The sequence below is a fragment of the Apaloderma vittatum genome, unplaced genomic scaffold (assembly GCF_000703405.1).
Source record: "Apaloderma vittatum isolate BGI_N311 unplaced genomic scaffold, ASM70340v1 scaffold17511, whole genome shotgun sequence".
In the NCBI taxonomy this organism is placed as follows: Eukaryota; Metazoa; Chordata; class Aves; order Trogoniformes; family Trogonidae; genus Apaloderma; species Apaloderma vittatum.
The window spans coordinates 5,546-21,332 of record NW_009697546.1 but is presented as its reverse complement, the minus strand read 5'-3'; the positions used below and the strand labels follow the sequence as shown (position 1 = coordinate 21,332).

Here is a 15,787-nt window from a genome sequence, read left to right as displayed (position 1 = left end):
ATAAACTAGTAAATTAACTTCTAAATGAATCATACTTATATTAAAATGCTGGTTAACTTGATCTGAAATGACTTCTGGGAAACCATGAGTCTGCTTATCATTGATAAAACGTGTTGGAGGTTTTAACTCTTTTTACAAGCATCCAAAACCAAATCAGGCCAATGAGTGAAACAAAATCCAAAATTTCAAAATGAATTCAACGACCAACTAGTATTTTAAACATATTATTAATAAAGTCCCTCTTTATCCACATCCAACATATATATTTAAATGAAATACTTCTAAATTATCAGCATACTTCAAATAAGCTGAAAACATTCTGTACTCAATTTGAAAATCATTGCCTCATTAAATATACCTTGAAACCTTGATTTTCAATGGAATTTATGACTTTAAAAAAAAGTTTCCGAACTAGTAAAAGGTAGGGATAACTTTCCCTGCCAATTTTCAATATATACAACCTAAAATCTGATGTCAATTTCCTAAAACAACAGCTCTGGGAAAAAAAAAAATGTATTTAATTTCTAGATGAGTGCACAATGCCATCTAAACAATCCAGAAACATGTAGAGAGGGTCACAGCTGGTGCTCCTCTGGGTGAAAAGATCAAAATAAAGACAGCCAGATAAGGAAGACGAGACAGATAAACGTTAAGGAAATTATTTCTTCTTCAGAGAAGAGTGTTTCTTGGTAATAACCCACTCATTTCACACGTATTCTTGCTGACTTACTTCTTTGACAGTAACAAATGCTAGTGTTGACGGCGGGTAAGACAGCACCTCGGCCCCAGCGAGGGAAGACAGCACAGAGAAACTGAACAGACCACTGCCACGGCAGTAAGTTCTGATGTCGGAAAGAAAGTAGCAAACTCAGTTTCCAAATTTAGCAACGCTCTCTTTTCTTGAGCCACCTAAGAACTGCTACATGATTGACGGATGCCTTCAAACACAGAAAGTCTGAAGTAGAAGCATGAAAAAACCCAAACCTTTACAAGGCTAAAAATGTAACGACTGAAAGCAAAGGTTTATACATACTTACTACAGTATGCTGCCCTTATTTATAATAAGGATTTTCAAGATGTGGGAGAGATTTCAGTATTTTAAGAAAGAGAGGAGAGAAATTGTAATAATTTTCAATTGGTAAAACGTGTTGCCTGACCAGAGAGAGGGGGAGAAAGTTAAATAAAAACCCCTACATTACAGGTCTAGAGAAGCTATCCCCAGGTTAAAGGTGGCACCAGTAAAGTAGGCTGACATGACAACCGATGGTAGGACGAGGGGTAATGGGTTTAAACTGGAACACAAGAGGTTCCACCTAAATTTGAGAAGAAACTTCTTCTCAGTAAGGGTAACAGAACACTGGAACAGGCTGCCCAGGGAGGTGGTGGAGTCTCCTTCTCTGGAGACATTCAAAACCCGCCTGGATGCCTTCCTGTGTAACATCGTCTGGGTGTTCCTGCTCCGGCAGGGGGATTGGACTAGATGATCTTTCGAGGTGCCTTCCAGTCCCTCACATTCTGTGATTCTGTGTGTGTGATAACAGTGTCCATCTGGACAGCAAAATAAGATACCATCTTCTGGAAAGAAAGTTCAGAACATTCCTTCACCTCGTGAGATGGAACCCTGCAGGGTCAGCAGCCAACTAGAAAATCAGGTGGATTTGTTTGTTTCTAATGGATTAAATGAGAATAGCAAAAGTTCTTCATGGTTTGAAAAGGTCTGAATCAGTTAATAAAACTGATACCTTTTTATCTAGCTGCTGCATTTATTTGCTGAGCTTCAAGCACGTTTTTCTTTCCATTTGCATTTCCTAATGAAGAAATGGATTCTGAAGAGAGTGCAAGAATGCCTAAGAACAATCTTTTTAGCCATTTGGAATTCACAATAATACTTAAAAATAGATATTTCCTTAACCACCTCTTCTGAATTCCTGGTAAAGCATAATTATATACCACAGACTGAGATAATACCATTAAGATATGGCAGTAAATATAATGCTTTGCTTTGTTTTATGTAACAATCCCTATTTGGCTCAACTGAAACAAGAGGTCTGAGTTACAGGAAATGCGTTACCAAGGATAATGCCCTGAATTTTCATAAATGTTACATTATTTTGAAAGACTCTTTATGTTAATCTTTTGAACAATGATGCATGTTTCTACAACTTCAGTTCCTTTCCAGCTGTGTGCATAGGAGCTTTACACGTGTGACCAGCTCAGGAATAGCAACGGAATTTACTTGAAAGTCACACAAAACTGTTTACCTATACAGTGTTAGAACCAACTGAAGAAATGCTGTGAGCACAGATAGCCTGACTGACTGCAGAAGCATTCAATATTGTTTCAGCTACGATTAAATGGGAATGACAAGTATACATTTCCCTTGTAATCTTTTTCCAGAGCAATAACATTTCACAAAAGTCTTCAGAAAAAATAAAAACCTATCCCTTGTCTGCCATAGCAAAATTCCTATGTATAAATCTCAAATGGATGTTTATTTACTTCTTTGTGCACTAGAAGGTGATTCAGATTGGACTTATGTATCGATTAAAGGGAGTAGCTGGAGAAAGAAAACACCTCAAGTCACATTAGAACACCACCGTCACCAGGCTGTGATGAACCTGGTGTTTGATACCTTTACAAACTGGTACCAGTACGCTCAGATGCACACATAGACTCACAGAAATTAACCCCTTCCATGTAACAGGAATGAATACGCATTTAAACTGACCTTTAATTGCAGATCTAAGGAGGAGCTGAGAACAGTGAAACATGACATCCCATCTTCTCATGCTGCTTAGCAGATGCGAACCCTGCAAAGAGGACTTTTAACCATTGCTGTTAGATACTAATTGTGAATAACTGGACACAAAAGCTCCCCTGTAGAACGTCAGGTAAGTTAACTGCTTCAGTTCAAAGTTAATTAAGACTCAAAATGTAGACAAAATGTTACAGCATATCTCCCTAACCCTAAATAAAGACATTTAACATGGTGAGCGACAGCTACTTATAACACAAGATCATTTTTCTTGATGGTGTGTTCAGACTAAAAGGTATGTATCTCTTGGGGTAACTAGAGCCAAGCAAGTTCTAACTCTATAGCACTTATGTGGCTCTTGACTTAACGAAGGCAGTCTCTATTTAACAAGCAGATCCATACTGCTTTTGCTTCACATGAAATAATTCCCTTTGTTGGGGAAGTAAAAACAATGGGAAGCCAGTATAGCTGACTGATGAAAGCCAAAACCTGTTCTGTTAAATAAAGGTAATCACAAAATTCAGGAGAGGCAGCAGCACTTTATAGTGAGTTTCCATTTAATCATTTTGTTTCAAACCCTAGCAACAACTCCGACAGGCTGTCTTAGGCTCCAAGACAACACAGTATTTCCATTTTGGATTTTATCAATCTTCTAAAAACATCAGCTACAGTACACACAAGCCATGTCTAACACATACTCACAAGTTCTGTAAGAGTTCTTGATGCTTAAGGTAAAAATGCATAAATGGAATCTTAGTGTAAAACATGATAAATGAAACATCTAAGCATTAGGAGTATAACTATCCAAACCGTGACTCTCTATAAAATATTTATCTCTGATCCTTGTTCTAATCACGTAGAATACAAATTAGAGACAAACAGAGGCCACCATTAATTCCATAGGGAACAGAAATCAGCAAAACATACTCCCAGTAATTGTTTTGTTAAATCATTAAACTCATCACCAAGTTCCTAATAATGACCTCTGATGGACATATCAGAACTTGTGCTGAAGGATATTGTTTCTCTGACACACACAGTCATACCTGACTCGCTGACACGCTTGTTCACTGGAAATTGTTAATGTGTCACTCCATATACGGATGAGTAAAGGACTCCATAATTATTTTTTTTTTCTGAGAACACAAAAACTCCTTAATGATTTCATAAATGGTCCCATATATGTTTTTTACCTTTCTCAGATGATGGCACTGCAAAGAATGGGATCTGAAACAAAGATTCCTTTGCCGTTGCTGCTGACTGCTTTTGCATTAAACTGTGGCAAGTAAAATAAGACACTACTAACGTACGTGACACTTCCAGCCAGCCTCTGACAAAGAAGTAGCCTAGAGTAGGAAGCAAATTGTGCAGAAAGCAAAAGACAAATGTTAGCAATGGGTGACAGTGGTGGCAAGCTTGTAAAGCACCAAAAGCATTTACTCTTTTCTAGGCACAGTGGGAGATCCAGAATTTCATACTTTTCTGCTGCAAGCAGCCTAAAGTAAAAATATCAGGTAAGTAGCAACATAAACAAAGAATACAAATGTATTAGGTAAACACTTGAAAATAAATGGATATAAAATAACCATTGAGTACTTCCAGTAGCTGTGAAACAGGGACAGAAGAAAGGTCACTGGCATATCTATGAAAAATCTATGCTGAACATTTAAGAGGCTAATTTTGCCAGACTTAGAAGGATCAACAATATGCACTCCCACTCCCCACCTTAATTGTTTGAACAGAACTTGTCATACTAGATCATGAGATGTTATGGGAGTTAATATTCAAAAAGAGTGAGAGAGAGATAAACCAATGGCAAATCCTGTCCCACTGTGAAATTCTGCAAATGAACCACATACATAAAGTGATAATACTGTCATCAGTCAAGACATCTGTCTGTAAAAACTGTGCCACGAAGAGCGGGAATTCTCCCTTTCTTGATGTCCCTGATATAATTTACAACCAGTAGAAGACCCAAGTTGGAAGCTTATCAGTACTATGCTAAACCCCACCATGTCAGTAACAGGTAACGACAGAAGGAGGCGCACACCATTCTCACTGAAGGTACAATAATCATCACAGGCAGATTTGGACTTTGTGCACAGACATGAGTAACCAAAGCAGTAACTGATACTGCAAGCCTTTTCTAAAATTGGCTTTGGATAAAACGTTCTTTTACACAAATTTAGGAGCTTTGCAAAATCGAATCTTGTGGTTAGACTGTTGGAGACTCTGGCATATTCACTCCTGTGTTCTTCTTGTGTCTCTGTTTGTACAAAAGGGTGGAACGTTAAACCCTGGCCTTTACATCAACATATAAATTATCAGCTTCTTGAAAACATTAAAGCATCTGATACAGAAATTCAAATACTATGGTATTTATGTAAGGAGCAAATATATCCAATGACGTTATTATAGTTTTCTTTCTGAAGATTCTCTCATACAGTGGCATTGATACAACTACAAGACTTTTATCCATTTTCAGATATGTCCATTCTAACAGGATATTTCTACTTGACTTGAAATTACACAGAGAACAACACTGAAATTGCTATGTCAGATAAGAGCACTGGATCTCTTCCAGCTTTCTGTTTCAGAGTGGCAAGTACTAGGTACTTTAAAGGAAACTGCAAAGATCTTCATAGGAGACAGCTCTTATTCCCATAACATGGCCATGCAGTACCTTTTTTTTTTTTCTTTTTCTAACATCCATTAGTTACTTTCTGGCTTTTAAAGTGAAACACAAGACTTTTGTGTCTTTTACATTTTATTACACTACATGAATTCTTTATGTACTCACACAGCACCAAGGCACATCACCTTCGAAAGAATCCCAGAAAGATTGCATTGTAGGGTTCAATTATCATAGTATAAACTAAATTACATTTAGGGACACAGAAATGAAGCTGTTGAGTCTCCTGAGTCTCCACTATGTGGGCTGACCAGAGCCTGTACTTCATTACCAGTCGGCTCCACTTCTTGCTTTCTAACCTTTTTTTTATTAAGCAGTAGAGTATACAGTCACAGAAACCAAAATAAATCTGCAGTAACCAAGATTTTTGTTTTTAATTTAATTATATTGGAGTCTGTTGCACTTTTGTAAATCACTTAAATACACTGGGGTTTGGTTGTATGTTGTTGGTTTTTTTTAATTTAATCATATTAAATTTAAGACAATTTTCTTCAGTAGACATGTCCTGAAAATATGAGCTAATAAGTCCGTTAACTCACATCTGGTTTCTGCAGAGCTCTGCTTGCCAGACACACCAGTGGGGAAAGGGTGGCAAATACAGAATAGAGTAGTTAAAACACTTGCAACCATTCACCTTTTTTGTTGCCTTTTTTTTGGTTTGGTTTGCTTTTTTTTTTTTAAACAAGAAAGTTCTAGTCCATCATTACTGGGCACAGAGGAGTGACCTCTGTGACTAAGCAGAGGCAGATTGCAGGCCGGTTGACTAACCAAGACTGTCAGTATAATTAAGATTCTGAGCTTTCTCAGGAATGCAAGCTACCAAAGCTGGAATATCTAAAAACTGCTGTAGCTTGCTTAATTGAAAAAGACTTGACTGAATTATTAAAAGCTACAAAAATCTCAAACTTTTGATGAAAAAGAGAACAAAGATTTTTTTTTTATTTTTTTTTTGCAGGAGAAGGACACAAAACAGAATTAGGCTGAAGCCAGGGAAAGAAGTGACTAAGCATGCAACTGTAACCATTTGGAATAAATAATTTCCATGCTAGTCACAGTGTGAATAGACATAATTATATGCTTCTTAACTTTGTTCATGTTTTTCTCTTTCAGTTGCAAATCTGCTCAACTGTCACGTTTAGTTTTTTCTTCACAATGTTACAATGTTACTAATGCTGTATAGTAACACATCACCCTGACCGTCTTCAGGTTTGAAATCCCCGTTTCAGAATTCCACACCTGAGTCCAAGCATGAGTCCCAACAGGTAAGTTAGAATGCTTTTTGACCCTGCAGAGTTTTTCATGCAAAAGCAAGTAAAATTAGAAATTGGAATTTACTTTAGAATATTTCAACAGGTCAAATGAAATCAAGCTATTTTGCCCTCTGTAATTGCTTGCACCTGTATGCCTATTTACACTGGAGAGCAATAAGGCTAGGAAGTACAAGAATATTCATCTTATCTACTAATCTAGCTGAAAAATGTTAGCCACCCATCACAATTTCTGTATGGAAAGTTAAAAGTAATAGTCAGCAGACTTTTAGTTTTCAAAATGGTACTTCAGTAACATCAAAAAAGGTCCTACGATGAACAGATGTGGATGAGTTTATTAACCAAACGTTTGAGATTATTTTACATTTTAGAAAGAAACCTGTCTTCCTGTATTTGGCGACTACGTTGTCCTCATATGGAATTTTAATGTTTGGTCATTCTAGCTCAAAAAAGTGCATCATCATAAATGATAGCCATTGCAAATATTAAAAATGACAACAGATATGGAATAACTGTTGGAAGTTCAAAAAGGAATAGATGGGTTAACTGATGGAAAAGCCCTAATGTTTGAAAATAACTAGTGTCAGACAAAAAGTGAGGCAAGTCATCTATTATGCTAATCAACTTACACAATAATTAAACGTCACTGCCCCTATCCTCCCTGCAGATACTGAGACCCAAAGAAAATGATGAGATGGAAACACAGGCTGCTTACCTTCAAACAGCTTCAAAATCATAGCACAAAAAGTCAGTCAGGGAACAGCTGGGTGTCCAAAGCCTCTGTAGGGATACAGGAGTTGTGACACACTGTGGAAAATTGAGCAAAGGTTGTAGGCTTGCATGCAGCCTTATCAACCCTGGGACAGCTTAGAGACCCCTGTGACCTATCCACAATGCATAGATTTAAACAAAACTGTACAGCTGCAAAAGCTTCATTATTCAACAGTGTGCAACTGTGCCTGAGGAAACCGATAGCCTGTGCTGCCCCGTGAGCCACGGCACTGAGGAAATCCTCTGGGTATACATGATCTGGCAGATGTGTCCCTGATGTCCTCGACAAGCAGTCGGAGGTTACAGACTCCTAGAAAGGGGGCATGGCTCCTATTCAGCTTTGAATCTTCCTCCAGCTTATCACAGAATTTGTAACATGGGATCATTTCACCCCGCACAGAGGCCAGGGGAGGCCTTCCAAAGCTAATTGTGCCTAGCAGGAGAGCAGGGGAATAGCCTCATTTATCCACCTCCCCCATCTACCTCTTAGCGCCATGGTTCTTCAGGTCAGTACTGACAATCTGCTAGGCTAAGACTCTCCCTACCCTCACAGTCTTCTTTTCCTGTTTCTGCAGAGTGTTTCTGTTGGCTCCATTTCTTGCCTGCATGGGCCCTGAACCCGGCTTTCCCACACTTCCCTTACGCCAGCCTTTGGCAAACCCTGCGTCCTGAGTTTCCCTCCACCTTCCCACACCCTGCTATTTATGCTGGGAGTTCTACCCCGCCCCCAGCTCTAATCTGATCTGTGGAACAGCAGGTTCATTTAATCACTGGCTCAATAACCGCAAACACATTTTATTAGACTTATCTACTCTTAATGATACAGTGATAGAACACTACAGTACCATTTAGAACAAGCTACTGTTGCTAAACCAGCTGACTCCTAGTTTCTTTATAGCGAAATAAAGAACGACGTACATTGTCACTTCACAGACCCAAAAAGAACACAGTGCAGCACTTGGTAACTACGGTTCCCCAAAGGGACATGCCATTACACACATAAAAGCACTCCTAGACCCAGGAGCTCTATCTATGAACTGAAAAATGCCATACCCAGAAGCCTAAATTCTGAAGTTTGTGCATTAAGAACATAACGCACTGTGGCTAGAAAGGATCATACTGCTTTTCTGAATGGATTTCTTATGGGAGTAACAGAAATAGAAACTTTTTTTATACTATTTCTTTTCCTCTAACAACATCATAAAACAAGAGTAAGCATGAAATGTCCTGAGGAAGGCTGATGAGAAGCAAGTGACAAAACAAGGGAAAGCTTTTGAGTGCTGATGCCACTAGCACCTGGTAACTGCTGGCTCCATAAGCTCTGGGAAGTTTACATCTCTACCCCACATTCCTCCATCCTCATTCTACTTAAGCCTGATAATTCTGTCATCCCCCTTTTCAAATTTACTAAGCCAAAAGATGCACCAGGTCATTACAGGGGCCTTTCTCATAACCCCAAAAAATTGTAAGATTTGCTGTTTCCCCTTGCCTCTGCAAAATATTTCAATTCCAAACAAGCTCAGGGAGGGGAACAAGGTTTCACAGTGAATGTCATCTTTTGATTCATCCTTTATTATGTTGGTTGCAGTTTGTGTTTAGCTTTCCATAGGGAAGTTGCAGCTAGATACAGAGACCACAGTCAGAATGAATAGAAAAATAAAATATTCTAGATTTTAACTACATAAGCAAAGCCAAAAATCAAACACAAAATTAAATCAAATCAAATTACTGCAAACCCACATAGTAGTGAAATCCATCTAGAACAATTTCCAGGCAGAAAATCTATTGAAAGTTTAGTACCAAGAGAAAAACATGGGCCATCACTACCCTGAGATAGTGCATAACTTCCAAACAACCGTGAATTTAATTTGCCATGCTGATGAAGAAAACAATGTGTTCATCACAGGTGCCATCCAACACATCGCTTTTCATGTGTATGAATGTTAAGACATATTTAGCAATGCATTTGTCAATGTATTTTCTGATGTATGCCATTTTCCCCCTGAGAAAAAGCCCCCAAACCAAATTGGTGTGATCATGGAGACACACAACTCAAAAGGAATAAGCTTCCCAGGTTCTATGGCATCTCAATTTATGTCTAAGGTTGAAATCCCAAAACACAGACTGTGTGCAAGAGTACACGAACAAGCGAAATACTTATCTTAAGAGCATCTGTCTTTGCAGAACTGCATGTAATGCTGTCTTCACAGACAGAAAGAGAAGAATTAATGTTGTTGCTCAGCACTAATATTCAGTGGGCATGAAGTCACTGAGACTTAGGTCACTTACAGTTTGTAACCTGTTTCTGACTGGGAACGGCTGTTGCAGGACAGGAGGCAAGGCTCCCTAGGGATGGCAAGGAGAGCAGAACTTAAAACGGCCCTTGGCTACGGCAGCTATCACGTAGAATGAACGACACAGGAACTCACACAGAGCACGTTAAGTCCACACCAAGCCTTCAGCAAACCCAGGGATTTTAGACATTCAGAAGTGGTGGTATTAGCTATAATCAATCTCGCCTATTCATAAGAAAAGTTAACCAGTTTGGCCTTGAGTTTTCTTTCCTGGTTATGAGAGTTAAATGGTAACGCAACAGTGTTATATAAAAAGTGTAGTAGACACAAAGCAAAGGTTTAAACATAAAAGGTACCTTCTTATCTAAAACGCAGCTTTAACTTAATTCTCTGTTTTTCACAGTTTGTAATATGGTCAGACTGGTCTGAAATTTCGTATTTCATACTGGGTGCAGTTTTATTTCCACAATTTGAAAAGAACCCATTCAGCTGTATGAAGATACAGAAATGTAATTTTAAAAAACTGTTTATCAGACACTGGCACTTTTCCTGCTTGTGTAATTCAAAAAGGATCTCAGTAAAGAAAATTGAATTTGGCAATCCATTAACATAGATTTGATGCTCTCTCTGTTCATCTCTTGATGTCTCACCCCTTTCAGAAAAACGAAAATAACTCATGGTAAAAGAGCGGCTGTTCTGCCTTAGTTGTCCAGTATATTGGCAATTCATAAAACCCTGGAGAAGCTACGGAAGCTCTGCTGACTCATGGTGGCAGAGAAGTTCCTTGTTAACTCCACAATGAAGATGGAGGAGGGAAAGAAGACAAAAGAGGAAAAGCCAGAGAACAGGCCAGGTTTGGGCAGAAGGCTCAGGCTGAGCTGGCACACTAAGTAGCACCAGCTCTCCAGGAGAAAGAATTGGGATGTTATCTGAGGCTTTACATGCTGTGGTTGAGCCAGGTAGAGATTCAAACTGAATTCCATGGCATTTAAGTTGAGGAACCTAACTGAGTCATTTCAGTAAAGAGTTTACTTGTCACGGGCATCTTCTAGCATCAACAGCAGATGAGCTGCAGTTCCAAGAGGTGAACTGGCTTACCCGAAGGGCTGAACTGTCTTCTGGAGCTGCCAGTCCTGCTCCATCAAGTACAGAGAGAGCCCAAGGCAGTGATGGAAACCCCATAACTGGCACGTGACACTCCCGTCAGCAGAACGGCTGCGCAGACTGTCCCTGTGCCCAGCCAGGCTGCAGTCTGTTGCTGGCTCCTCGAGCCTACCGCTCGGATTTAAGAGCCAGAAAGAAGCTGTAGTAGAGAATGAGAGACGGTGACAGTGAAAGATGAATGAAGGAATTAACCCTTTCCCTCTCCACAAATCTGACCCAAAGGGGAGAATTTTCACAGGACGTGCCTTGATGCAAGTATGCATTTCTGATGCCTGACATGAAAGATGTGCATAGTTGTTAGCTAGGGGCGAGTGTGCTACTAATGTAGGCACTACAGATAGGTGTGTTAATACTAGTGAGATTCTCTAAGCCTGAAGTCATTCACAAACTAAGTCCTATGCAATGCTGGCATTTTAATATGTGGAGAAATTCTGGTTTCACCTTATTTATATGTTCTCCTTTGCTCACAGCAGTGAATAATAAGGGAAAAGTCAAAGCACATTATTGCAAGGAGTAAGGATTCTGCTTCAAAAGGAAAAGCAGTTCTCAGAGCCGTCTATAGTTGCATTTGGGGGTCTGTCATCCGTATTCCTCTTTTAACAAGCAGCACACTTCAGGCTCTGGCCTGATCTTGTGCGACAAAGAGCCATGGTTTCACACCTCCCCACCGTCATCTCTGATCACATATTTCATAGTGGTGGAAGACCATCAGCATGGTACATTTGCCGGAATGCCACCTTACCTTTGCTCTGCCCAGGTAAGAGCATGTGTCCTTTCTCTACAGCATGCTGGAAAGAAGAGTAAGGAAAGAGAAAAAGGCTCCATACGTGATATATAAGGACCACCCTGGCTCACACATGTAGAAAACCTCTGCATATTGTACCTCCACATAAAATCCTGCCCATGGGATAAGTTACAGAAAAAACAATTCATCTGATTAAGGCACCACACCAAGCTGCTTCGTCCCTATATTGCAAGGGTTACGGAAGCCTGTGTTTGAAGTGTTAGTGTTGTGGAACGAAGTGACAGCAAGCTGGGAAATAAATGAGCACAATACTCTCTTCTAACCTACTGGCACTGTGCCATTTAACAGCAAAGAAAAAAGCAAAAAAGGCAAAATGTCAGCTCCAAAACATTTTTCATGTTGTAAAATATAGTGTCCCTGCTGAAATGCTTGGTAAGAGACACACTGAAGGGGCTGATACTTCACTAAAAAATAATGAGTTACTGTGAAAAGGTCACGTGGACACATGTCTAGTGCAGTAAGAAACAAAACAAAACCCCGAGCCCTTAGGACCAAAAATTTGTATCTATGTCCTACAAATGCCATGTCAGCCCTTCAGACAAAAGTCTCAGCAGCGCCTGCTGAGCTGTTGAGTTCAAGGTTGCAAAGCCAGCTTTCCCAAACAGCAAGAGACGGCGAGGATTTGGATGTTTCAGCACACCTCGCTAGTTTACATCGAGGCTGACCACTCCGCGCCTATTAGTCACTCCGAACAGTCACTCTTTTCCCAGCAGAGCTTACTCATTTGCAAGATAAAAGGAAGACATTTCTGCACATGCCCGTAATATCCTCCACCGCTGGGGGCAGCTTTACATAAGACCGCATTCGCCGAAACCAAAGCAACAGTCGGACGGAGCCCTCGGAATGACAGTCTGCAGAAGTGAGCAGCGCCTGGTCCTTGCGCGGGCTTATGCTGCCTTCTGTGCTACAAAGCAGCTTCCCAGCCGGACCGGGCACTGAGGGAGGGAGCTGCTGTGCTATGGAATACAGATGTGTGAATTCAGATAGCTAAACGGTGCTTGGAGGAATCGAACATGCTTTCCTATAAGCAGAAATTTTAAAAGCCAGGTTCCTAACTATAAAGATGCAAAAACCTAATATCCATGAAGATCCTATTACCTAGGAAGAATTTGACATTTTGCTGCGAACGCTGTGTCAGGATTGATTTATTCTTGGAGTGTTCTGCATGGCTGGCAAAGAATAATGTTCCGAAATCGGTCCATCTCCCAAGGGGTCCAATTTTTCTTCCTGGGTGTCAGCGAGCCCTGACTCACTACAGTACAGCTGACAGGGGCTGCCATGCTTGTGGCACACTAAGCAAAAAACAAAAGACCTAAGGACGACCTTTGAACAACACAAAGGATGGGTATGTTTTTCATGTTATTTTTTTAATGTATAGTTCATAGCCACTGCATAGCCTGTGCTTTAATTACTCCCTAGACTTACCTTGATGTGACCTGTTATTACAGTTAAATTGCTCAGGGATTACACCTTTTACCCAACTGTTTTTCAGTATTTATGTAAAGGTATTCTTAAAAAAAAATAAAAATAATCTGAGTAAAGAAAACAATGTGAAAAGTAGTTGAGTCGAGCTAGGGATTTTTAAATGACTGTTGAAATTAAAGATTTTAGCATGATTGAAAGAAATGACTGATGTGTGGGGGGATAACTTTTCTAAGTTGTTTTTATTTCCAGGTTTCAATGTAATTAGGCTACTGAGCGGATCAGCTGTAGCTCTGGTAATAGCCCCTACTGTATTACTGACAATGCTTGCTTCTGCTGAACGAGGATGCCCTAAGGGCTGTAGGTGTGAAGGCAAAATGGTATATTGTGAATCTCAGAAATTGCAGGAGATTCCCTCAAGTATATCTGCTGGTTGTTTAGGTTTGTCCCTTCGATATAACAGCCTCCAAAAACTAAAATACAATCAATTTAAAGGTCTTAATCAACTCACCTGGCTCTATTTAGACCATAACCACATCAGCAATATTGACGAAAATGCTTTCAGTGGAATACGCAGACTAAAAGAGTTGATCTTGAGTTCCAACAGAATCTCCTATTTTCTTAATAATACCTTCAGACCTGTGACAAATCTCCGGAATTTGGATCTGTCATACAATCAGCTGCAGTCTCTGGGATCTGAACAGTTCAGGGGCTTAAGGAAGCTGCTGAGTTTACATTTGCGGTCCAATTCCCTAAGAACCATCCCTGTCCGAATATTTCAAGATTGTAGGAACCTTGAACTGTTGGACCTGGGTTATAATCGCATCCGAAGTTTAGCAAGGAATGTCTTTGCAGGCATGATCAGACTGAAAGAGCTTCATCTGGAGCACAATCAATTTTCTAAGCTCAACCTGGCACTTTTTCCAAGGCTAGTCAGCCTCCAAAACCTTTATTTACAGTGGAATAAAATCAGTGTGATAGGACAGACTATGTCCTGGACCTGGAGCTCATTACAAAGACTTGATTTATCTGGCAATGAAATAGAAGCTTTCAGTGGACCTAGTGTTTTTCAGTGCGTGCCCAATTTACAGCGCCTCAACCTGGATTCAAACAAGCTCACATTTATTGGTCAGGAAATTTTGGATTCTTGGATATCCCTCAATGACATCAGCCTTGCCGGGAATATATGGGAATGCAGCAGAAACATTTGCTCTCTGGTAAACTGGCTTAAAAGTTTTAAAGGGCTGAGGGAAAATACAATTATCTGTGCAAGCCCCAAAGAGCTGCAAGGGGTGAACGTTATTGACGCAGTGAAAAACTACAGCATCTGTGGCAAAAGTACCACGGAGAGGTTTGAATTGGCACGAGCTCTCCCAAAGCCAACGTTTAAACCAAAACTCTCCAGGCCTAAACACGACAGCAAGGCCCCTCTGCCCCCAACTGTCGGAGCCGCTGAGCCGAGCTCTGAGCCCGAGCACGACACGGAGCACATCTCCTTCCACAAAATCATAGCAGGCAGCGTGGCCCTTTTCTTGTCTGTGCTTGTGATCCTGCTGGTGATCTACGTGTCGTGGAAGCGTTACCCAGCCAGCATGAAGCAGCTGCAGCAGCGCTCGCTCATGCGGAGGCACAGGAAAAAGAAGAGACAGTCGCTGAAGCAGATGACTCCAAGCACACAGGAATTTTACGTAGATTACAAACCCACCAACACTGAAACCAGCGAGATGCTGCTGAATGGAACGGGACCCTGCACATATAACAAATCAGGCTCCAGGGAATGCGAGGTATGAACCATTGTGATAAAAGAGCTTTTAAAAGCTGGGAAATAGTGGTGCTTTATTGAACTCTAGGGACTATAAAGGGAACGTTTTTCTCACTTTTCTGGCACAGCTCTTCCATGTCTCTTTTTTGTACATTCATAATACTGGTCATTTTACTCCCATACATAATCAACTCATTGAAATTTAAATACCACAATCAATGTGAAGCCTGAGTTCTGGTTTAATACAATACCTATTGTACAAACCCTCTACTGATGTCATTAAAGTCTCTCTTGGTTTTAAATAGAAAACTTCTTTCATAAGTAATCCACCGCACCTGCAGCGACTGTGCCTCTGTTTAGGGAGAAAAATGACAACAATGAGGGGGGGGGAATCAAACTCGGTTCCCCCCTGCACCTCACTTTACTCCCCTAACCCCAAGCTCTGAAACTCAATTTTTAGCCATGAGTAAACCAAAGACCCAGGTACTGTAGCATCATGAATTCTGATTTGTCTGAGGAGAGAGATGGTGCAAGAACAGCTCTGAAAGAATGCCTGATTTCTGCCCAACACAAGATAAAATAAAAAGCCAGTGAGGAGTTAAAGCACTGTCTTAGGACATGAGGTATCACACCAAAAGCAAAGCAGAGGGAAATCTAGGCTTCATAAAAATTTAAAAATAAAAAGGGACAATAGGATTTGCCGTACTGCACTATAATACAGTATTTCTAGGGCTGATAACTATTAATTAAAACCTGTTTATGTGACTTCATACAAAAGGTGCCAGTGTTTATCCCTTACATCCAGTTGCCTTTCAGAAAGAAGTCAAAAGGCATTCATTAGACGAGGAGCAGAA

General features: G+C 40.2%; 1 protein-coding gene across 1 annotated transcript; it reads left to right on the top strand.

Moving 5' to 3' along the window:
* Nucleotides 1-12,823: 12,823 nt before the first annotated feature.
* Nucleotides 12,824-15,236, top strand: LRRTM3 (leucine rich repeat transmembrane neuronal 3). Its single transcript, XM_009877690.1, has 2 exons — nt 12,824-13,094; nt 13,424-15,236. Exons 1-2 carry the CDS (start codon nt 13,091-13,093, stop codon nt 14,959-14,961), a joined length of 1,542 nt encoding a protein of 513 aa, XP_009875992.1. The 5' UTR covers nt 12,824-13,090; the 3' UTR covers nt 14,962-15,236.
* Nucleotides 15,237-15,787: the final 551 nt, after the last annotated feature.